The sequence below is a fragment of the Rhinopithecus bieti genome, unplaced genomic scaffold (assembly GCF_001698545.2).
Source record: "Rhinopithecus bieti isolate Rb0 unplaced genomic scaffold, ASM169854v2 scaffold_7967, whole genome shotgun sequence".
NCBI classification, from domain to species: domain Eukaryota; kingdom Metazoa; phylum Chordata; class Mammalia; order Primates; family Cercopithecidae; genus Rhinopithecus; species Rhinopithecus bieti.
In genome coordinates, this window is record NW_016806112.1 from 1,889,537 (window position 1) to 1,914,026 (window position 24,490).

General features: G+C 46.0%; 1 protein-coding gene across 1 annotated transcript in view; it reads left to right on the forward strand.

Annotated features, from left to right (window-relative positions):
* Nucleotides 1-888: 888 nt before the first annotated feature.
* SCAI (suppressor of cancer cell invasion) overlaps nucleotides 889-24,490 on the forward strand; it is a 200,440-nt gene continuing 176,838 nt past the window's right edge. Inside the window, 2 exon segments of the mRNA XM_017874756.1 lie at nucleotides 889-1,057; nucleotides 1,767-1,811. Of these exon segments, the coding sequence (XP_017730245.1) occupies nucleotides 1,005-1,057; nucleotides 1,767-1,811 (98 nt within the window). The 5' untranslated portion in view covers nucleotides 889-1,004.

The window sequence follows — 24,490 nt, forward strand, 5'->3', positions numbered from 1 at the left end:
TTACGCCATTCTCCTGCCTCAGCCTCCCGAGTAACTGGGACTACAGGCGCCCGCCACCTCGCCCGGCTAGCTTTTAGTATTTTTTAGTAGAGACGGGGTTTCACCGTGTTCGCCAGGATGGTCTCGATCTCCTGACCTCGTGATCCGCCCGTCTCGGCCTCCCAAAGTGCTGGGATTACAGGCTTGAGCCACCGCGCCCGGCCTTGTCCAGGTCTTTCAAAATGGAACACGTTGCTTTTAGTATGGCATTGGTTTTGTTTGCAGTACTGATTTTTCTTTCACGGTAATTAAAAAAAATCTTGCTTTCTTAAAAGCCTGCACCCAAGCTAGTGATCTTTTCTGCAGAGGATTGAGCATCCCAGCCATGCTTTATTTTGGTGGATTCTCACAGTTTTCTGGCTGGGTCTTTTTTGAAGGGTAGCTGTGAGCTGTGAGACAATTTCAGCAAGATGTAGGGACAAGGATCGCATTCGAGGTGGCTTAAAAGGAAACACGTTTGTGAGAGTTGCCTCACTGTCTCACCTGCTAGAGGAAACTGGGAGATTTCAGGGTTTGTTTTAGGTCCTGGCGTGGTGCAGAGGTGGAGGGGCGCCAGCAGGTGTGTGGGATGCAGGACGCAAAGCCAGGAGAACCTGGGGCAGGTGTCTGGCGCCGGGGGTGCAGTTCCTATTTTTTGGCGCTTGGTGGCGCTCGGGTCTCCTCCGGCCCTGCTAGCAATCTCTAAGGCACCTCCGCCGCCACCTGCAGTCTCAACCAAACCTCTGGGTGGGCAGCGCGGGATGTGATGGGCCGAGCGTCCAATCGACTGACAGGTTTCCGTCCACACTACTGAACTAGCCAATGGGAGCCGAGGAGAGGCGCGGGGAAGGCGGGCCCCGCGGCAAGCCTGGCAGAGGCGCGAGGCCCTCCTCCCGCCTCTCCGCCTACTCCAGCCTCCGCCGCCTCAGCTTCCCGAGCGAGCCCTGCGGCCGCCGGAGCAGCTCCCGCGGCGGAGCAGGAGCCGGATGGTCAGAGGAGCCCGGCAGCCCCAGCAGCCGCGGAGTCGCCTGGCCCCCAGGTGGGGCGGGGGCTGGGTGGAGGCCGGGGTTGGGGATGGGGCGGGGCCAGGGAGCGGGCCCAGGGGCAGCGGCTCGGGGCCGCGGAGCATTCGGGGCGCAGAGATCGGAGGGGCGGGGGGTGCAGGCTGGGGGGATCTGGGGGGCGGCTGGAGGCGGCGGCGCGGGCTGGGCGCGATCTCATCCTCGAGGCCAGGTGAGAGGGGCGTGTGAGGGAAGGGGCGCCGAGGGGTGAGGCTGGCGGCGCGGGGCCGGGAGGGGCAAGGCGCGCGCGTCCCCGGAGGGGCCGTGGAATGCGGGGGTCGCCGGGCCCAGAGAGGCGGGGCGTGGAGAGGGCAGTGTACGGTCGGGAGCGGGTGGGCACAGGAAAGGGGAGGCTGGGGGAGCTTACGGGGGTGACGAGGCAGACAATGAGTAGGTGGAGGTGGATGATTTTGGGGAGCTGGGCTGTGACGAGCAGGGGTTGAAGATGGGGTGAGGGACCAGGAAGGTTTGGGCTCAGGGGGAATTGGGGGAACGGTGAGTCCCAGGAGTGCTTGGTCTTGGTAAATAGGGGAAACAGGGCATAAGGCGTTTGTAAGGTCAGGTCTGGGCTTGGCGAGCCTGTGGTCCCAGAGGGTGGTCTGTTTAGTTCTTGACTGGCACGGTAGCGCCCGGAGATGTTTTCTTGTATATTACTTTTAGTTACTGTCTTATTTGTTTGGTCTGTAGACTGACTGGCACAGTGGAGAAACCGCCTCGAAAACGGAGAAGCAGGTAAGGCAGTGCCTTCCTATTTTGCTTCATGTTTTTCTTTTTGCTTGGCTGCACCTGTGCCGTACTGCATAATTGTACACTGTCAGTAGATGAAGTTTCTTATTTATCCCCTTTTAAAAGAATATAACCACATGCATGATTTTCTTTTGAGGACTTCAAATTATTACCTCTATAGTCGATTTTTTTTTTTTTTTTTTTGGTATCTAAGATAATGTGAGAAATCTTGAGAGATCCCACTTTTTTACTTTATGATGTTGTGTAAGGATCTCAGCTAGTTTTTTTTACCTTAGCCATAATTTCAGTTTCTCCAGCATCTCTGTTTAAAAAGCTTATCTTGGCTGGGGTGGCTCATGCCTTCAATCCCATGAGGCGTGAGATTTGGGAGGCTGAGGCAGGAGGATCATTTGAGCCTGGGAGTTCAAGACCAGTTGGGGCAACAGAACAAGACTCCATCTCTATAAAAAATTGAAAAACCAGCTGGTCCCATAAATATATACACCTACTATGTACCCACAAAAACAAAAAATAAAATTAAAAAAAGCACAAAAACTAATTAGCTGAGCAGGTGTTGTGGACCTGTAGTCCCAGCTTCTCAAGAGGCTGAGGTGGGAGGATTGCTTGAGCCGAGGAAGTCAAGGCTGCAGTGATGGAGTGAGCCGTAATCATGCCACTGCACTCCAGTGTGGGGAACACAGCAAGACCCTGCCTCAAAAAATAAAAGAAACTAATTTTATTGAGCTTCTACTATGTGCCAAGCACTGTGTGCAAATGCTGTATATGTATCTTCTCCTGTAATCCTCAAAGCACCCTAAGAGAATATGTAGTGTTGTCACTGTTTTACAGAAGAGGGAACTGTGACACAGAGGGGCCAAATATTTACCCAGAATCATGCATCTAGTAAAAGATAAAACCAGGATTTGAATCTAGACAGTCTGACTCCAGAGCTTAAGCTCTTAACTGTTATACCATAATGCTCCTAATAAATATACAATTGAAAGTAGGTTTTCTTATTGATTTATCTTTTGTCGTTGGAAACTGTGTGGTTAACTCGAATGGTTGAACCTTAGAAAAAACAGAAACAAAGAGTTTAAGTAGTCCACAAACAAAGTGAATTAGTCCTTGAGTAATGAAGACGATATATTTATCACATAAACATTTTTGACTGCATTCCATGTGAGAGGTACTACATAGCAATTCTGTGTGGTCATTAGATGATTCCTTTTTCACAGATGTTGGCATTGGCCTAGAGAAAGTAAGCTACTGTAGTTATGTGACCAGTAGGACTATTTTCGTAGTTAATATCTGGCAAGTTATTGATGTTAATAGACAGAAAATCTCAACAGTAAATAGACACGAAATGCTGATGGTGGAAGTGCCAACAGAGTTTCTTTGTCACACTTTAGGCCTGTGCTGTCCAATCCAGTAGCCATATGCAGGTGAGCACTCAAAATGCATCTAGCGTGACTGAGGAACTAAATTTTTAATTTTATTTAATTGTAATTAAATTAACTTGACAAACTGCTACTTGATCACCTATTGGAAAACGTTCAAGTATGTTTTGAACAACTTGGGTATGTGAGTCTGTATTTTTCATCTGTCATTTTATGAAATCTAAATATATATCAAATATGTCCAATGAGAATTGAGTGTCTGAAATAAGTATACAATACACACTAGATTTCAAGTTAGTACAAAAATCGAATACATAAAATTTCTCAGTAACTTTTTATATTGATGACATAGTGAAATAATATTTTAGGTATATTAGATTAAACACTTTTTTTTTTTTTTTGAGACAGGGTCTGGCTCTGTCACCCAGGCTGGAGTGCAGTGGTGCAATCTCAGCGTACTGCAACCTCCACCTCCTGGGCTCAAGCCATCCAGCCAGTACAGCCTCTGGAGTAGCTGGAACTACAGGCGCCTGACACCTCACCCAGCTCTTTTTTTTTTTTTTTTTTGTAGAGACAAGATTTGGCCATGTTGCCCAGGCTGGTCTCAAACTCCTGGGCTCAAATGATCCAACCACCTTGGCCTCCCAAAGCGCTGGAATTACAAGTGTGAGCTGCCATGCCTGGCTGTAAATAAAACTGTTACTAAAATTATTTTCACTTATTTTTTCCTGAGACAAAGTCTTACTTTTTTGCCCAGACTGGAGTGCAGTGATGTGATCTTGACTCACTGCAAATCTCTGCCTCCTGGGTTCAAGCAATTCTCTTTCCTCAGCCTCCCAATTAGCTGGGATTACAGGCGCCCACCACCATGCCCAGCTAATTTTTGTATTTTTAGTAGAGACAGGGTTTCAACATATTGGCCAGGCTGGTCTCGAACTCCTGGTCTCAAGTGATCTGCCTGACTAGGCCTCCCAAAGTGCTGGGATTACAGGTGTGAGCCACTGGGCTTGGCCTTCACTTATTTCTTTTTCCTTTTTATTTTCCTTCTGAGACAGGGCCTGGCTCTGTTGTCCAGGCCGAAGTGAAGTGGCACAATCACAGCTCACTGCAGCCTTGTCCTGGTAGTCCTTCCACCTCAGCCTCCCAAGTACCTGGGACTACAGATGTGTACCACCGTGCCAGGCTAATTTTTTGTTTTTTGTTAGAGACAGGGTCTCACTATGTTGCTCAGGCTGGTTTCAAACTCCTATGCTCAAGTGATGCTCTAGCCTTGGCCTCCCAAAGTGCTAGGATTACAGGCGTGAGCCACCATACCCAGCCTTTCTTTTTATTTTTCCTATTATGGCTACTAGAAAATTAAAAGCTACATACATGTAACTTGCATTGTATTTATTTGCATTGTATTTCTTTTGGATAGTTTAACTCTCATTACCCCACTGCCAGACTCTTCAGTAGCCTTCTGACTGGTATCCCTACCTTGAATCTGTAATTCCCTCCCTGTACTGTGCAAATCGATCTTGTAATTCTTATGCTTAGGATCCTTCTGTGCTTCCTCATTGCTTATTGAACATCATTCAGACTTTTAGCCTAATCATATAAAAAGATTGCCTTCATTTGACTTCTTCCTACTTTCCCAGCCATAGTTAATACTTTGGTCATAGCAATTTTCAATGATGGAACTATTAAATGTCTACTTTTAAATGATTTAACTTTTTGGTGAACCTTCAAGATGAATTAATTGCCGAATGTAACTCTGTGCTCCATTTGCCGTTCCCAGAACTTATGTTCCCTCTTTGCTTTGGTTTTTTGTTTTTAGGGTTTTTGTTTTGTTTTGTTTTGTTTTTTTAAAGACAGGGTCTCACTCCAGTCCAGGCTAGAGTGCAGTGGTGTGATCATGGCTCACTGGAGCCTCGACTTCTCGGGCCCAGGTGATTTCCCACCTCAGCCTCCCAAGTAGCTGGGACTACAGATGTGCACCACTATGCCCAGCTAATGTTTGCCTTTTTTGTAGAGGTGGGGTTTTACCTTGTTGCCCAGGCTGGTCGTGAACTCCTGGGCTCAAGCGATCCGCCTTCCTCAGCCTCTCAAAGTGCTGGGATTATAGGCGTCAGCCACTGTACCTGGGCTGCTTTGGGTTTTTGTATGTGATTTTTCTCTCTGGAATACTTTCTCCTTGACAAGCCCCCTCCTTTAAGACTTTGCTCAGTGAGGGCTTCCCCTCACCCCCCCTCTGCTCCACCTTATTGGGTCCTGTCATGGCCTGTACATACACTTACGTGAAATGGTCTGGGCTGAATTTGAATTCAGCTCTGTCAAATGTAGTTTGCAAGATCATGTGCAAGTTAATAAGCCTGTCTCTGCCTCAATTTCCTCATCTATGTAGTAGGAGTAATAGTTCGGCCGGGTGAGGTGGCTCACGCCTGTAATCCCAGCACTTTGGGAGGCCGAGGTGGGCAGATCACCTGAGGTTGGGAGTTTGAGACCAGCCTGACCAACATGGAGAAACCCCGTTTCTACTAAAAATACAAAATTGACTGGGCGTGGTAGCGCATGTCTGTAATCCCAGCTACTCGGGAGGCTGAGGCGGGAGAATTGCTTGAACCCAGGAGGTGGAGGTTGCGGTGAGCTGAGATTGCGCCATTGCATTCCAGCCTGGGCAACAAGAGCAAAACTCTTTCTCAAAAAAAAAAAAGAAGGCCGGGCGCGGTGGCTCAAGCCTGTAATCCCAGCACTTTGGGAGGCCGAGGCGGGCGGATCATGAGGTCAGGAGATCGAGACCATCCTGGCTAATCCGGTGAAACTCCGTCTCTACTAAAAAAATACAAAAAACTAGCCGGGCGAGGTGGCGGGTGCCTGTAGTCCCAGCTACTCGGGAGGCTGAGGCAGGAGAATGGGGTGAACCCAGGAGGCGGAGCTTGCAGTGAGCTGAGATCCGGCCACTGCGCTCCAGCCCGGGCGACAGACTCCGTCTCAAAAAAAAAAGGAATAATTGTTCGACTTCCCTAAGGTTGTAAGGTGCCTAGGATAGTGCCTGGCACATAGAAGATACACAATAAATTTTAGATTAAAAAGCACCCATCACATATCTTTTATTTCCCACTTCTTTTCAAAATGAGAGGATTAAAAATAAAGGCCAAGAAGAAATGAAAGAAGCAGATAAAGCCAGTGGCAGAATTAGTGCATAGACCAGAAAGTCCTGCATCATTGCTAATGGTTGCTTTGGTGTTTGGCTCCTTGAGTTTTCTGGAGTAAAATGAAGAAGAAAATAAAGTTCAATTTTCAGATTCATGGTATCTCTAAAATCAAACATACGTTGTGAGTTTTTAAAGATTGCTTCTTGGCCAGGTGTGGTGGCTCGCGTCTGTAATCCCAGCACTTTGGGAGGCTGAGGCGGGTGGATCACCTGAGGTCAGGAGTTTGAGACCAATCTGGCCAACATGACAAAACCCCATCTCCACTAAAAATACAAAAAATTAGCTGGGCATGGTGGCGCGTTCCTGTAGTCCCAGCTACTCGGGGGGCTAAGGTCGGAGAATCTTTTGAACCTGGGAGGCAGAGGTTGCGGCAAGCCGAGATTGTGCCACTACACTCCAGCCAGGGCAACAGAGTGAGACTCCATCTTAAGTAAATAAATAAATAAATAAAGATTGCTTCTTAAACTTCTCAATCCAGGTTGAGTTATTGCCAGTGAACAGTCTCCGCAGGGACAAAGCAATGTGGTTTTGGTATATGGCTCTCTGATGGTTTGGCTTGATTCAGAGGTAAAGATGGATGCATACACCATGGGGACTATATGTATTTTGTTCACTGTTTATCCCCAGCAGCTAGAATAGCATCTGGCACGTAGAGAACAGTTTATTGAATTTTTGAGTGAACACATCCTTAAGTAATTCTCCAGGAATTTAAGTAAGCATCAGGTCGCAATGAGTTTAAGTTTATTTTCTCCGTCCAGAATCATGAGGCTACATACTCTGCATGCCTGATTTAGATCAGATCCTGATCATGTCAGGATTTTGACCTGAATGGACAACCAGCATACATATGTAAAGGTCCTATGGGCAGGACCAAGATTTTCCTCAGAAAACAGTGCAGGGGTTGCTGTAAAGCTAGAAAACAAAATGTACAGTTAAGACCCCAAAGATGAATTATAGAATAAGAATGTAATGGTTGTAGCTAGATAGTTAGAAAAATAGGTGTTAGGCCGGGCGTGGTGGCTCATGCCTATAATCCCAGCACTTTCGGAGGCCGAGGCAGGTGAATCATGAGGTCAGGAGTTCGAGACCAGCCTGACCAAGATTGTGAAACTCCATCTCTACTAAAAATATGAAAGTTAGCCAGGCACCGTGGCGCATGCCTGTAATCCCAGTTACTCGGGAGGTTGAGGCAGGAGAATCACTTGAACCTGGGAGGCAGAGGTTGCAGTGGAATGTAGATCGCTGCACTCTAGCCTGGGCGACAGAGCAAGACTCCATCTCAAAAAAAAAAAAAGGTATTAGTTGCCAGTCATGGTGGCTCACACCTGTAATCCTAGCACTTTGGGAGGCCGAGGCTGGCAGATCACGAGGTCAGGAGTTTGAGACCAGCCTGGCCAACATAGTGAAACCATCTCTACTAAAAGTACAAAAATTAGCCAGGTGTGGTGGCGGGCGCCTGTAATCCCAGCTACTCGGGAGGCTGGGGCAGGAGAATCGCTTCAACCTGGGAGGCAGAGTTTGCAGTGAGCTGAGACTACGCCATTGCACTCCAGTCTGGGCAACAGAGCGAGTCTCCATCTCAAAAACAACAACAACAGCAACAACAAAAAGACAGAAAGGTATTAGTATCAGTTTTATATTGTGGCCATAGAAATTCTGAATATCAAATGATACAAATTCCTGGTAAACACTTCAAGATAAATTAATTGAGGCAGATGAATAGTGTGAGCCCAAGAGTTTGAGACCAGCCTGGGCAACATGGTGAAACCACATCTCTACCAAAAATACAAAAATTAGCCAGGTATGGTGGTACACGCCTATAGTCCCAGCTACTTGGGAGGCTGAGGTGGGAGGATCAGCTGAGCCTGGGAGGTGGAGACTGCAGTGAGCCATGATTGCACCACTGCCCTCCAGCCTGGGCAACAGTGAAAACCTGTCTCAAAAAAAAAAAAAAGGTTAAGTTAATTGTTGAATGTAGCCTTCAGTAACTGATTGAATGGGTCTGCTATGTAGAGTTGTTGACAATTATGTTACATATGTAGTACATTTTAGAAAAACAGTTGACAGAATTATTATTATTATTATTTTGAGATGGAGCTTTGCTTGTTGCCCAGGCTAGAGTGCAGTGGTGTGATCTTGGCTCACCGCAGCCTCCGCCTCCTGGGTTCAAGTGATTCTTCTGCTTCAGCCTCCCAAGTATCTAGGATTACAGACATGCGCCACCACGTCCAGCTAATTTTGTATTTTTAGTAGAGATGGGTTTCTCCATGTTGGTCAGGCTGGTCTTGAACTCCTGACCTCAGGCGATCCACTTGCCTTGGCCTCTCAAAGTGCTGGGATTATAGGCGTGAGCCACCATGCCCAGCCCAGAATTAGGATTTTTTAAATTTTTATTTATTTTTGAGATGGAGTCTTGCTCTGTTGCCCAGACTAGAGTGCAGTCATGCTATCTCGGCTCACGGCAACCTCTGCCTCCTGGGTTCAGTGATTCTTGTGCCTCTGCCTCCCGAATACCTGATATTAAAGGGGTGCACCACCACATCCAGCTAATTTTTTATATTTTTAGTGGAGTGGGGGTTTCCCCATGGTGGCTAGGCTGATCTTGAACTCCTGGCCTCAAGTGATCCACCTGCCTCCACCTCCCAAAGTGTTGGGATTACAGGCGTAAGCCATCATGCCTGACCTAAAATTATGATTTTTATTTTAGGATATTGATGTTAAATAATTCTTCTTGACAGGTGTTAGTGACTGAGTTATCTTTTGAGGACATTTCTAGTGTAGACCAAACTGTAAGACAGTTTAAGAAAAACGAAGACAGTTGGAGATAAGAACCTCATGCACTATTATTATTTCTTTGTATCTTTTTCCCCTTAAAACTTTTATTTCCGTATCATAGTTCATCTTTGCACCCTTAATACTGAGGGGAGCTCAGTAAAACTAGTGAACCAATAAATGAATTGGTGGCAAGAGGAGTTAGTGTGGGATGGGTGTGATATTTAATGCCCCTGAAAAACTGCACTGAACTGAAAGGAGTTTTAAGATTAGGAAACTTTAGCCTGTAATCTCAGCACTTCGGGAGGCTGAGGTGGGCAGATCACCTAAGGTCGGGAGTTTGAGACCAGCCTGACCAACATGGAGAAACCCTGTCTCTACTAAAAATACAGAATTAGCCTGGCATGGTGGTGCATGCCTATAATCCCGGCTACTCAGGAGGCTGATGCAGGAGAATCCACTTGAACCCGGGAGGGCGCGGAGGGGTTGCAGTGAGCTGAGATTGCGCCATTGCACTCTAGCCTGGGCAACAAGGCAAAACTCCTCTCAAAAAAAAAAAAAAAAAAAAAATAGAAAACTTGGTCTCTATGTTCTTTTGGAAAATTCTGGAGTCCAGGTATGTCTGTTTCAATAATGGTTTTCTGGGTATGGAGTTAGAGAATCCTTTCTGGCCCTATTAAGAAACAAAATCCAGGCTGGGTGCGGTGGCTCAAGCCTATAATCAGCAACTTTGGGGAGGACGAGATGGGCGGATCACAAGGTCAGGAGATCCAGGCTAACATGTTGAAAACCCGTCTTCTACTAAAAAATTACAAAAAAAAAAAAAAATGGCTGGGCGACGGTGGCGGGCGCCTGTAGTCTGAGTTACTCGGCGAGGCTTAAGGCCAGGAGAATGGGTAAACCGAGAGGCGGAGTTTGCAGTGAGCTTGAGATCCGGCCACTGCACTGCCAGCCTGGGTGGACAGAGCGAGACTCCGTCTCAAAAAAAAAAAAAAAAAAAACAAAAAAGATCCATTTTGTTTGGATAGGATTCACATTGATGAAAGCTTTACTGTACGATGTTGGGGCTTTTTTTTTTTTTCCGTTATATATTTAAAGCAAAGGGATCCGGGCGTTTTGTTGTTGTATGTAATTTGTTTAAGGAACATTTGAATGCTTTCTAGTTCTGGGTTCTAGGGGTATAGATATGAGTGAGGTGGCCCTTGCTGGGGAAAATCTCATGTATTAATGGGAAGACAGACACTGAAATATGAGATAGTGTAATGACTTTGTATATATACAAAGATTTACACAGTATATGCAAAGGGTTTTTAGGAATTCTGCATACCGGTAGTGAGGGCAGTTTCTGCAGTCATTTATCTAAGCCTTGAAGGTTTAGAAGGTTAATTTGGTGGTAGTGTGACGATTGAAATAACAAGAGATGACAGCCTAGATGTAGACTGACTAATAATGAGGTCTTGGGTGAACTAAATTCAGCACCTGAACCAAGATAGTGTCAGGAGTGGAAAGAATGATGTTTCACAGCTTGGGCTGTGGTGTCAGACTAAGTGGTGGTTCTCAACTAACGGGGGTTTTGCCTCCTAAGGGACATTTGACAATGTCTGTAGACATTTTGGGTTGTTACAACTTAGAGCACCTAGTGGGTAGCGGCCAGGTATGCTGCCATACGTCCTAAAATGCATGGAACAGCATCCTAATCTAAGAGTTCCCCAGCTCAAAATATCATTAGTGCTGAGGCTGAGAAATCCTGAATTAGAATTGGAATCCTAGCCCTGCCAACTGTCCTCACCAATACTTGGTCTTGTGATTCTTTTTTTTTTTTAAACAGGTCTATAGAGGTACAACTGGCATACTGCGAGCTGTACATATTTGAAGTGTACAATTAGATAAATTTTGAAATAGATGTGTACCCTTGAAACCATCACCATTGTTTGCCATTCTGTGGGTGTACAGTGGTACGTGTCATTGTGGTTTTCATTTGCCTTTCCCTGATGACTAATGATGTTGAGTATCTTTTCATGTGCTAATTTGCCATTCATATAACTTAGTAAAGTGTCCAGATCTTTTGCTCACTTTTTGTCAGTTGTTTGTCTTCTTATATAGTTGTAAGAGTTATTTATGTATTCTAAAACAAAATTTAAAAAAGCAAATTCTTTTTTTTTTTTTTTGAGATGAAGTCTCGCTTTATCACCCAGGCTGGAGTGCAGTGGCGCAATCTTGTCTCACTGCAACCTCCGCCTCCCGGGTTCAAGTGATTCTTCTGCCTCAGCCTCTGTAGTAGCTGTGATTAAGGCGCCTGCTACCACACCCGGTGAATTTTTGAATTTTTAGTAGAGCTGGGGTTTCACCATGTTGCCTAGGCTGGTCTCGAACTCCTGACCTCAAGTGATCTGCCCACATCGACCTCCCCAAAGTGCTAGGATTACGGGCGTGAGCCACTGTGCCTGGCCACAAATTTGTTACAAGGTATATATTTTGCTGATATTTTCTCCCATATATGGCTTGCCTTTTACTTTTCTCCACAGTTATCTTGAGATGCTTGCAGCTTGAATAATAGGTTGGATGGGAATGCTTTTATTTATTTATTTAGTTTTGAGACAGAGTCTCAGTCTGTTGCCCAGGCTGGAGTGCAGTGGCGCAATCTTGGCTCACTGCAACCTCCGCCTCCCGAGTTCAAGTGATTCTCCTGCCTTAGCCTCCTGAGTAGCTGGGATTACAGGCATGTGCCACCACGCCCGGCTAATTTGTATTTTTAGTAGAGATGGGGCTTCAGCATGTTGGTCAGGCTGGTCTCGAACTCCTGTCCTCTCGATCCGCCCACTTTGGCCTCCCAAAGTGCTGGGAATACAGGCGTGAGCCATTGCACCGGCCTGGGAACACTTTTTTTTTTTTTTTTTGAGACGGGGTCTCACTCTGTCGCCCAGGCTGGAGTGCAGTGGCGGGATCTCAGCTCACTGCAAGCTCTGCCTCCGGGGTTTACGCCATTCTCCTGCCTCAGCCTCCCAAGTAGCTGGGACTACAGGCGCCCGCCACCTTGCCTGGCTAGTTTTTTTTTTTTTTTTGTATTTTTTAGTAGAGACGGGGTTTCACCATGTTAGCCAGGATGGTCTCGATCTCCTGACCTCGTGATCCACCCGTCTCGGCCTCCCAAAGTGCTGGGATTACAGGCGTGAGCCACCGGAGAATGCTTTTAATTGAGACAGCAGACACAGGAGCAAGAGCAAGTTTGGGATGGTAAGAACATGAGTTTATTTTGGCTATATGGATCGTGAGGTGCTTCAATGAACTGTTTCTAACCAGGCAGTTAAAAATATGGGTGTTTTGCAAAGAAGCAAGTTAAGGGCTTCAGGTATAGATTTTAAAGCATTCAGCAAACACTTAGTGATCCAAGTCATGCAAATGAATGGAATGGCTGGGTACAGTGTCTCACACCTGTAATCCCAGCACTTTGGATGGCCGAGGTGGGTGGATCACGAGGTCAGGAGTTCGAGACCAGCCTGGCTAACATGATGAAACCCTTTCTCTACTAAAAATACAAAAACTAGCCAGGCGTGGTGGCATGTGCCTATAATCCCAGCTACTCAGGAGGCTGAGGCAGGAGAATTGCTTATACCCAGGAGGTGGACGTTGCAGTGAGCCAAGATCGTGCCACTACACCTTAGCCTGGGTGACAAAGCAAGATGCTGTCTCAAAAAAAAAAAAAAAGGAAAAAAGAAAAGAAAATGAATGGGATGACCTATCGAAAGCATGTTGGGTGAAATGCAGAGAAACAGAGTATTACAGTAACATGGTGTGAAAATAGACCAAACTGCTTTCTGACATTTGGGTGTTATCTCTTTCTCTGTAGTGTTATCTGTTCACTGCAGGGTATTTCTGCAGGTAGCCATCAGACAGGTAGTGTTTATCTCTAGGAGTTTAGATCTCTATACTGTTTGCTGAGAAACAGGTTCTGAAGATAGTTTTGTGGAAAACTAGAACACTTTTCTAATCTACACTGAAACCCAGGACTGTTCTATAGTTACAGAGCTTGTGGTAGGTGGGCCTCAGCAACGTCCCTATAGCAAATGTAGTGGTTTTGGTAAAGCTGTTTCTTGTCAGTGAAAACCTAGGGCATAGAGCCACAATTCAATTCTGTAAAAGCAGACTGCAGGGCCAAGATAGCATGGTCAATGTATGCAGCATTTTCACGGTAATATTTTGTTCAAGAATGAAACCTGGAAGAGTCAAGCAGTGATTTTCAAGGGCATTCAAAAAGAGCTCACAGGTCCCGTGGGACTCATTCAAGGGCTTCCTGGAGGGTAGAGTGCCAGGAGTTGCCAGAGGGAGGTTAACAAGCCTAGCCTCAGGCTCTGCTCCTATGTTTTATGTATGTATGTATGTATGTTTATTTTTATTTATTTATTTTTTTTGAGACGGAGTCTTGCTCTGTTGCCCAGGCTGGAGTGCAATGACACAATCTTGGCTCACTGCAACGTCCGCCTCCCAGGGTCAAGCAATTCTCCCTCCTCAGCCTCTTGAGTAGCTGGGATTACAGGTATCTCCCATCATACCTGGCTAATTTTTTTTTGTATTTTTGTAGAGATGGCGTTTCACAATGTTGGCCAGGCTGGTCTCGAACTCCTGACCTCAGGTGATCCGCCTGCCTTGGCCTCCCAAAGTGCTGGGATTACAGGTGTGAGCCACCATGCCCAGCTGGTATGTTTATTTTTAATTTGGAAAATTTCAAATACACACCAGCTTAGAATACTACAGTGAGCCTAAATTGTTTATCACCAGCTTCAACAATTCTCAACTCAGTCATGTTTTATCTTTATACCCCCAACTTTACCTATAATATGTTCCATACATCATATTCATATTCATCTATAAATATTTCAGTGTGTATTCTTGGAGTATAAGGCTTCTTTTAGAATACATAAGCACACTACCTACCATTAACAGTAACTTGAAAATTAACCGTATTCCCGGCTGGGTGTGGTGGCCCACGCCTGTAATCCTGACACTTTGGGAAGTTGAGGTGGGACAATCGCTTGAGCAAGGAGTTCCAGACCAGCCTGGGCAACATAGCCAGACCTTATCTCGTTAAAAAAAAAAAAAAAAAATTAGGGGCCGGGCGCGGTGGCTCAAGCCTGTAATCCCAGCACTTTGGGAGGCCGAGACGGGTGGATCACGAGGTCAGGAGATCGAGACCATCCTGGCTAATACGGTGAAACCCTGTCTCTACTTAAAAATACAAAAAACTAGCCGGGCGACGAGGCGGGCGCCTGTAGTCCCAGCTACTCGGGAGGCTGAGGCAGGAGAATGGCGTAAACCCGGGAGGCAGAGCTTGCAGTGAGCTGAGATCCGGCCACTGCACTCCAGCCTGGGTGATAGAGCGAGACTCCGTCTCAAAAAAAAAAAAAAAAAAATTAGCTGTGTCTGGTGGTGTGTGCCCATAGTCTCAGCTACTCAACAGGCTGAGTCGGGAGGATTGCTTGAGCCCAGGAATTTGAGGCTGCAGTGAGCTATCATAGTGCCATTGCACTCCAGCCAGGGTGACGGAGCAAGACCCTGTCTCCCGCCTCAAGAAAAAAATTTAAAAACCAATATTCCCTTAATATCCATGTTTAGATTTCCACAATTGGGTATTTTTTTCTTTTTTTTTTTTGACATGGAGTCTTGCTATAGTTGCCTAGGCTGGAGTGCAATGGCATAATCTTGGCCCACTGCAACCTCCACCTCCTGGGCTCAAGTGATTCTCCTGCCTCAGCCTCCCAAGTAGCTGAGGCGCACGCCACTATGTCTCGCTAATTTTTGTATTTTCAGTAGAGATGGGGTTTCACCATGCTGGCCAGGCTGGTCTTGAACTCCTGACCTTAGGTGATCCACCCACCTCGGCCTCCCAAAGTGTTGGGATTACAGGCATGAGCCACCGCGCCCAGTGCTAATAATTTAAAAAAAAAAAATCTGTTTATTAGCTGGGCGTGGTGGGCTTGCATCGGTAGTCCCAGGTATTTGGGAGGCCGAGGTAGGAGGATCACTTGAGCCCAGGAGTGGGTTAATGCCCAGCCTGCACAATATAGTAAGACCTCTGTCTCAAAAAAACAAAAAACAAAAAAAAACCTGTTCAAACCAGGATCCAGATAAGGTTCATAACTTGTAAATAGTTGAGTGGCTCTTAAGCCTTTTTTAGTCTATAGCTTTTCCACTCATTTTTCCTGTGCTATTTATTTTTTGAAGAAAGCATGTTCATTTTTAAGAGTTTTCCAGTCTTGGCCAGGTGCAGTGGGTCACACCTGTAATCCCAGTACTTTGGGAGGCTGAGGCGGCGGATCACGAGGTCAGGTCTCTACTAAAATACAAAAAAAAAATTAGCTGGGCTTGGTGGTGTACAGCTATAGTCCCAGCTACCTAGGAGGCTGAGCCAGGGGAATCGCTCTAACCCAGGAGGTAGAGGTTGCAGTAGAACTGAGATTGTGCCACTGCACTCCAGCCTGACGACAGAGCAAGACTGCGTCTCAAATAAAAAAAAAGAAGAGTTTTTCAGTTTGAATTTTTAATTTTTAAAAAAGTTAATATATAATTTACATAGGGTGAAATTCACCTGTTTTAGTTCTTTGAATTTTGAGAAACGTAGTTGTGTAATCAAAACTATAATCATGATATAGAATAGTTCCATCACTCCCCAAAATTCCCTTCTGTCCCCCCTGACCAATTGGCAACCACTGACCAGTTTTTCCACAGTCTGAATTTTGCTGATTTTATGACCCCATAGTATCACTTAGCATGTTTCTCTGTTCTGTTTGTGTCTTGTAAATTGAGAGTTAATTTGTTTTTTTTTTGTGTTTGTTTTAAGAATACTTTGGCTGAACGTGGTGGCTCATGCCTGTAGTCGCAGCACTTTGGGAGGCGGAGGCGGGTGGATCATCTGAGGTCAGGAGTTTGAAACCAGCCTGGCCAACGTGGCGAAACCCCGTCTCTACTAAAAATACAAAAATTAGCTGGGTGTGGTGGTGGGCGCCTATAATCCCAGCTACTCGGGAGGCTGAGGCAGGAGAATCACTTGAACCCAGGAGGTAGAGGTTACAGTGAGCCAAGATCACGCCCCTGCACTCCACCCTGGGCAACAGAGCAAGACTCCGTCTCAAAAAAAAAAAAAAAGAAAAAAGTGCTTCATAGAAAGTGTGAACTTTCATGAAAGCTTCTCTTTTTTGTGTTAGGAACCCATAGTAATCGTTATCTAGATTTATGAATTCATTAGGGGTTGCAAATGTTGAAATTCTAATTGTTTCACCCCTGCGCGGTGGCTCACACCTGTAATCCCAGCACTTTGGGAGGCTGAGGCTGATGGATCACCTGAGGACAGGAGTTCAAAACCAGCCTGGCCAACATGGTGAAACCCTATCTCTACTGAGAATACAAAAATCAGCCAGGTGTGGTGGTACATGCCTGTAATCCCAGCTACTTGGGAGACTGATGCAGGAGAATTGCTTGAACCCAGGAGGTAGAGGTTGCAGTGAGCCGAGATCATGCCACTGTACTCCAGCCTGGGTGACAGAGTGAGGCTCTGTCTCAAAAAAAAAAAAAAAAAGGAAAGAAATTCTAATTCTTTCCTTCTTTTTATTTTTTTTAAGTTGGAGTCTGCGTGATCTCAGCTCACTGCAACTTCTGCCCTTCCTGGGTTCAAGCGATTCTCCTGCCTCAGCTAACTGAGTAGTTAGGATTACAGGTGTGCACCACCACTCCTGGGTAACTTTTGTATTTTTAGTAGAGACGGGGTTTCACCATGTTAACCAGGCTGGTCTCGAACTCCTGACCTCAAGTGATCTGCCCTCCTCAGCCTCTCAAAGTGCTAGGACTACAGGCGTGAGTGCCACTGTGCCTGGCTCATTCATTCCCTCTTCATTATTAGCTGGAATACTTCCAGAAAGAGACATTTTCCTTACTGACTTAAACATTCTTTTGAATTTTATTTATTTATTTATGAGAGGGAGTTTTGCTCTTGTCACTCAGGCTGGAGTGCAGTGGTGTGATCTCAGCTCACTGCAGTCTCCGCCTCCTGGATTCAAGCGATTCTCCTTGCCTCAGTCTCCCGAGTAGCTGGGATTAGAGTTGTGCACCGCCACACCCAGCAAATTTTTATATTTTAGTAAGGATGGGGTTTCTCCATGTTGGCCAGGCTGGTCTTGAACTCCTGACCTCAGGTGATAGACCTTCCTCAGCCTCCCAAAGTGCTGGGATTACAGGCGTGAGCCACTGTGCCCGGCCTGAATTCTATTTTATTTTATTTTTTTGAGACAGAGTCTCGCTCTGTCGCCCAGGCTGAAGTGCAGTGGTGCGATCTTGGCTTACTGCAAGCTCCGCCTCCCAGGTTCATGCCAGTCTCCTCCCTCAGCCTCCCGATCAGCTGGGACCACGGGCGCACACCACCACACGCAGCTAATTTTTTGTATTTTTAGTAGAGATGGGGTTTCACCATGTTAGTCAGGATGGTCTCGATCTCCTGACCTCATGATCCACCTGCCTCGGCCTCCCAAAGTGCTGGGATTACAGGCGTAAGTCACTGCACCTTGCCCCTGAATTCTGTTTTTAAAATGAGTACACAGTGATACTGGGCACGGTGGCTCATACCTGCAATCCCAGCACTTTGGGAGGCCGAGGCAAATTGATCACTTGTGGCTGGGAGTTTGAGACCCACTTGGCCAACATGGTGAAACCCCGTCTCTACTAAAAATACAAAAATTAGCCAAGAGTGGTGGCGCACGCCTGTAATCCCAGCTATTTGGGAGGCTGAGGCAGGAGAATTGTTTGAACTCGGGAAGTGGAGGTTGCAGTGAGCCAAGATCGCGCCACTGCACTCCAGCCTGGGCGACAAGAGCAAGGCTCTGTCTCAGACAAACAAATAAATAAAATAAAATAAACACACAGTGACACTGATGTTTGTGGCTACAGTTCCATGAAATTGAACACATCTGTAGAACTCATATAACCACCACTACAACAAACAGGTTAGAACAGTAAGAGTTGTGACATTTTATTTCCTCAGAAAACTCACCCTGCAGTCCTGTTGCAGTCATCATATTCTCTCTGCACCTCAGCCTCCTGGCAGCTGATCTGTTCTCCTTCCCTTCCTTGACTATTTGGTACAGTTTGTAGAAGTAAAAGCAGGTAAATGCTTGTTTTTTCCCCTTGTTGGCTAGTTTGCAGAATGAGTGAGTGCTAGCACGCTCCACAGGCGACTGGAATTTTTTTCTTTTTTTTTTTCCCTCTGAGATCGAGTCTTGCTGTGTTGCCCAGGTTGGAGTGCAGTGCTGTGATCTCAGCTCACTGTAACCTCCACCTCCCAGGTTCAAGTGATTCTCCTGCCTCAGCCTCCTGAGTGGCTGGGATTACAGGCGCCCGCCACCACGCCTGGCTAATTTTTTTGTATTTTTAGTGGAGACGGGGTTTCACCATCTTGGCCAGGCTGGTCTTGGACTCCTGACCTCGTGATCCCCCCGCCTCAGCCTCCCAAAGTGCTGGGATTACAGGCTTGCACCACTGCGCCTGGCCAGTGACTGGTTCTTTTGTTTTTTTGTTTTGTTTTCTATTAACAATGTTACTGGCCGGGCGCGGTGGCTCAAGCCTGTAATCCCAGCACTTTGTGAGGCCGAGACGGGCGGATCACGAGGTCAGGAGATCGAGACCATCCTGGCTAACACGGTGAAACCCCATCTCTACAAAAAAATAAAAAAAAAAAAAACTAGCCGGGCGAGGTGGCGGGCGCCTGTAGTCCCAGCTACTCGGGAGGCTGAGGCAGGAGAATGGCGTAAACCTGGGAGGCGGAGCTTGCAGTGAGCTGAGATCCGGCCACTGCGCTCCAGCCTGGGCGACAGAGCGAGACGTCTCAAAAACAAAACAAAACAAAACAAAAAAAAACAATGTTATTAACTCATGGATTTAAACATATTCAGTGAGGTTCACTGTAAGTATTTCTCTTATTCTTGTTCATTTTGACCAACTTAAATTGGCTCCTGGGTCTTTTTGACAGACTCCAGTAGACTGTGATAGCTTTCTTGCTTCTTGGTTCAATAAGATATTCCCGGCGTGGCTTTGTTTTCTGCTCAGTCCTGGAATTGGCCATTTCTTCTTGAAGTTCTTCTTTCTTTCTTTCTTCCTTCTTCCCCTTCCCCTTCCCCTCCCTCCTTCCCTCCTTTCCTCCCTTCCTCCCTTCTTCCTTCTTCCTTCTTCCTCCTCCCTTCCTCTTTCCTTGTCTTTTTTTTTTTTTTTTGAGAAGTCCATTAAGCGGAGAAAGAAATGTTTCTAACAGTACTCTGTTTCTATCTGGTTTCTGACTTGAGATTCTATTAATATTTGTGTAGGATTTTGTTTGAAAGAAATGATCATATAACCTAGATGTAGTTTTGAAAGCCACAAATCTAGAAGAATGGATTGTATACTGTTTTGTTCAATAATTCTCCATAAATGTAATTTCTCTTATACTTTTTGGGTTTTTGATAAAAACCTCTTCAGGTTTTTTATAAAACTTGAGTAGCACACAGCTGGGTGTTATATTTTTTAAATGGTATCCTGAAATAAAGGTAATTTAAAGGTAATTTATGATACTGATTATGGCTGGGTCTATTGAGAGATGAAGTGACGAGGTAGTAGAAATGAATTTTTTTCTACTCACTGCAAGCTCCGCCTCCCGGGTTTACACCGTTCTCCTGGCTCAGCCTCCCGAGTAGCTGGGACTATAGGCGCCCACCACCTCGCCCGGCTAGTTTTTTGTATTTTTTAGTAGAGACGGGGTTTCACTGTGTTAGCCAGGATGGTCTCTATCTCCTGACCTCGTGATCCGCCCATCTCGGCCTCCCAAAGTGCTGGGATTACAGGCTTGAGCCACCGCGTCCGGCCCTTAATTTTTGTATTTTTAGTAGAGACAGAGTTTCACCACGTTTGCCAGGCTGGTCTCAAACTCCTGACCTCATGATCTGCCTGCCTCGGCCTCCCAAAGTGCTGGGATCACAGGCGTGAGCCACTGCGCCTGGTCACATTTTTTTAATTTTTTTAATAGAAATTGTGGATCCCTAACCCAAACGGATGGCTTTGTAGTAAGGTCAGGAATTTCCTGGAGGAGGATGAGAACTCAGTTGGATAGACATGGATGTATAACTAATTGCTTAATATTCTATATGTTAGGAGAGTATAGCGTGGAAAAATTTGTGGGATATATATATATATAGCCCCCAAAATTTTATGTATAAATTACACATACACATTTTATTTTTTATTTTATTTTTATTTTTTTGGAGACAGAGTGTAGCTCTATCTCCCAGGCTGGAGTGTAGTGGTGCAATCTTGGCTTACTGCAGTCTCTGTCTCCCGGGTTCAAGCAATTCTTCTGCCTCAGCTTCCTGAGTAGCTGGGATTACAGGCATTTGGCACCTCGCCTTGCTGATTTTTGTATTTTTAGTACAGACGGGTTTTCACCATGTTGGCCAGGCTGATCTCGAACCCCTGACCTAATTAGGTGATCCACCTGCCTCAGCCCCACAAAGTGCTGGGATTACAGGTATGAGCCACTGCGCCCGACCAAATTACCTGTATATAGTTTAGAGATGGGGTCTTGCTCTGTTGCCCAGGCTGGAGGGCAGTGCCACAATCACAGCTTATAGCACCTTGAATGCCTGGGCTCAAGCAGTCCTCCCACCTCAGCCTCCTGTGTAGCTGGTACCACGTGCCACTGGGCCTATTATTTTTAAAAATTGTAGAGATGGGTGTCTCACTTTGTTATCCAGGCTGGTTGCAAATTTTTGGCCTCAAGCAGTCCTCCTGCCCCAGCCTCCCAAAGTTCTGGAATTATAGGTGTGAGCCACTGCACCTGGCTTAGAATTTTTTTTTTTTTTTGAGATGCAGTCTCACTCTCTTGGCCAGGCTGGAGTGCAGTGGTGTGATCTCAGCTCACTGAGACCTCCGCCTCCTGGGTTCAAGCGATTCTCCTGTCTCAACCTCCTGAGTAGCTGGGACTGCAGGAACGAACCACCATATCTGGCTAATTTTTGTATTTTTAATAGAGACAGGGTTTCGCCATGTTGGCCAGTCTGGTCTCAAACTCCTGACCTCAGGTGATCCACCCATCTTGGCCTCCCGAAGTGCTGGTATTACAGGTGTGAGCCACCTCGTTTGGCTGGAAGAATCTTAAATGGAGTAGCTTGTTTGGAACTTTCTTTGAAACCACCAGTATTACTTATTTGTAAAAGATATCCATAGGTTAGTATATTAATCGACTGTATAGCACATGTGAATCTTACCTCATGAAATCAGGTAAACAAAAAGTATTACAATATTTTAATGCCTTTAAATGAAATGAAATTCTGCCCTGGGGGCCAGGTGTGGTGGCTCGTGCCTGTAACCCCAGCGCTTTGGGATCCCGAGGTAAGAGGATGGTTTGAGCTTAGGCTAGCCTGGGCAACATAATGAGAACCTGTCTCTCAAAAAAAAAAAAAAAAAAAAAAAAAAAAATTCAAAACTGGTTAGAAATGCAATCGCAGTTATTAATCATGGGTATTCACCCCTCTCTAGAGTTATGTGAGACTCTGACAGGTTTTTGAGGTACCAGGAGAAGGGTGAAAGGTTGGTTTTCAGCCTGTGCTGGATGTGACTGAGCACATTGTCTAAGAGGACATGAGGCCTTGAAGCCTGGGGATTCTGATGTCCAGCCTTCTGCTTTCCTTGGTACAACACATGCCCATTTCTCTCTAAGGACTTGGGCACTGGTAGGATGTGAAGGCAATTGCAGGTTCCCTCTTTTTGTGGATCCTGAAGGAACTCCTTCTCCTTCTCAGATAAATTGCTCTCATTTTCTTCTTGTTTCTACCTAACCCCAGCCCCTGCCAAAGACACGCATTGTTCTACCCTTCTTCCCTTAGCATAATCTCCTCAAGGAGTTCATATTTTCAGAAAACACACACAAACCTCCCTTGAGGCAAAGAAGCAAATAGGACTATCATCTTGGGGATTGGGAAGTACTGTGATAATAAAACATCCATTGATGTCTTATCTGGCTACTTATATTTTCATCAGTAATTCTAGTCCCTGTAGTGGGACTTAATGATCTAGCCAAAAATGATTTGATTCTCCCTTCTTTAAAAGATGGAGCTGAATTCTCCTCCCTTAAGTGTGGGCTGGACTTAGTGATGCACTTCTAGTGAATAGAACACAGGAGAAGTGATGAGATGTCACTTCCCAGATTGGGTTTTAAAAGGACTGGCTTCTGCCTTGCATGTGTCTTTCTCTCTCTCTCTTTCTCTCTCTCTCTCTCTTTCTCTCTCACACACACACTCAACTCACTTTGTGGGAGGCTAGCTCCATGGTATGAGGCAGTACTGCATAGAAGGAAGGCGCTTGCCATGTTGTGAAGACAGACACCCTGAGGCAGCCCATGGGGAGGGCCATGTGGTGAGGAAGTGAGGCCTGCCAGCAACCCACAACAACTAGCTTGGATGTAGATCTTCTGAGGCCTGCTGGCTTGGAAGAGTGAGCTTGAACAGGGATCCTCCTACTCTAGTTGAGCCTTGAGGATGACTATAGTCCAAGCCAACAGCTTGACTCATTGTCCTGGCTTCACAAGGGCTGAGTTATATGAATCTGTGATTTTCCTTGGAGAGTCTCCTTTCTTCCAGCACTGTACCCAAGGGGCTCAGTGTCCAGCTAAGATTTATCCATAGGTTTCTGATGGACAAAGAGAGAGAGTATGTGTGTGTGTATGGGCATTTGTCCAAAGTCTTACTCTGTCACCCAGGCTGGAGTGCAGTGGTGGGATCTTGGCTCACTGCAACCTCCACCTCCCAGGTTCGTGATTCTCCTGCCTCAACCTCTCGAGTAACTGGGATTACAGCTGCCTGCCACCATGCCTGGCTAATATTTTTGTATTTTTGGTAGAGACAGGGTTTTGCCATGTTGGCCAGACTGGTCTCAAACTCCTGACCTTAGGCGATTCACCCACCTTGGCCTTAAGAAGCAGGTATCTTTTGATTAAAGGCATTAAAGGGCAGTTCAGTTTTATTTTTCTTTCTTTTTTTTTTCTGGAGGCAGAGTATTGCTCTGTCACCTAGGCTGGAGTGCAGTGGCATGATCTCAGCTCACCGCAACCTCTGCCTCTTGGGTTCAAGCAATTCTCCTCCCTCAGCCTCCTGAGGAGCTAGGATTACAGTCGTGTGCCATGATGCCTGGCTAATTTTTGTATCTTTAGTAGAGACAGGGTTTCACCGTGTTGACCAGCCTGGTCTGGAACTCCTGACCTCATGATCCGCCCACCTCGGCCTCCTAAAGTGCTGGGATTATAGGCGTGAGACACTGCGCCTGGCCTTCATTATTTTATTTTATTTTATTTATTTTGAGACAGAGTTTCGCTCTGTTTCCCAGGCTGGAGCGCAGTGGCGCAATCTCGGCTCACTGCAACTGCCACCTCCTGGATGTAAGCGACTCTCTTGCCTCAGCCTCCTGAGTAGCTGGGACTACAGGTGTGCACCACCATGCCTGGTTAATTTTTGAATTTTTTTATAGAGACGATGTTTTGCCATGTTGACCAGGCTGGTCTGGAACCCCTGACCTCGGGTGATCTGCCCACCTTGGCCTCCCAAAGTGTTGGGATTACAGATGTGAGCCTCCCTTGATTGGGAAGTAGTCTTCTGCTCTTGTTTACCTTGTTAAGTGAAGAACTGTAAGGTAGTTATCCAGTGTCAGTTTCCTTCTGTCTGCTGTCTCTCACCAGGCCTTAAACCCTTTTTCAACCCCTTCTTGGCTTTCTGGGAAGAGTGGGCAAAACAGAGCCAAGTCAGTTATGATGGTTCATTTTATGTGTCAACTTGACTGGGCTACTGAGTGCTCAGACATTTGGTCAAACATTATCTTAGGTGTGTCTGTGAGGACGTTTCTGGATGAAATTAACATTTGAAATGATTGAGTAAAACAGATCCCTTCCGAATTTGGGTGAGCCTCATCCAGTCATTTGAAGACCTGGCTAGTACCAAAAGACTGAGCAAGAGGGAGCTTTTCCTGCCTGACTCCTTGAGCTGTGCCTTTGGACTTGAACCAAAATTTTGGCTCTTGAGCCTGGTAGCTCTTGTATTGGAACTTGCACCATTGATTCCCTTGGTTCTCAGGCCTTTAGACTTGGACTAGAACTAGACCATAGGCTCTCCTGGGTTTCTAGCTTGCTGACTGACAATCTTGGGACATTTCAGCCTCCATAACTGCATGAGCCAATTCCTTTTAATAAATGTCTTTTTAAATATGTATACTTCTCTCTTTCTCTCTGTTTCTCTACCTCTACCTCTGTCTGTCTCCTGTTGATGCTGTT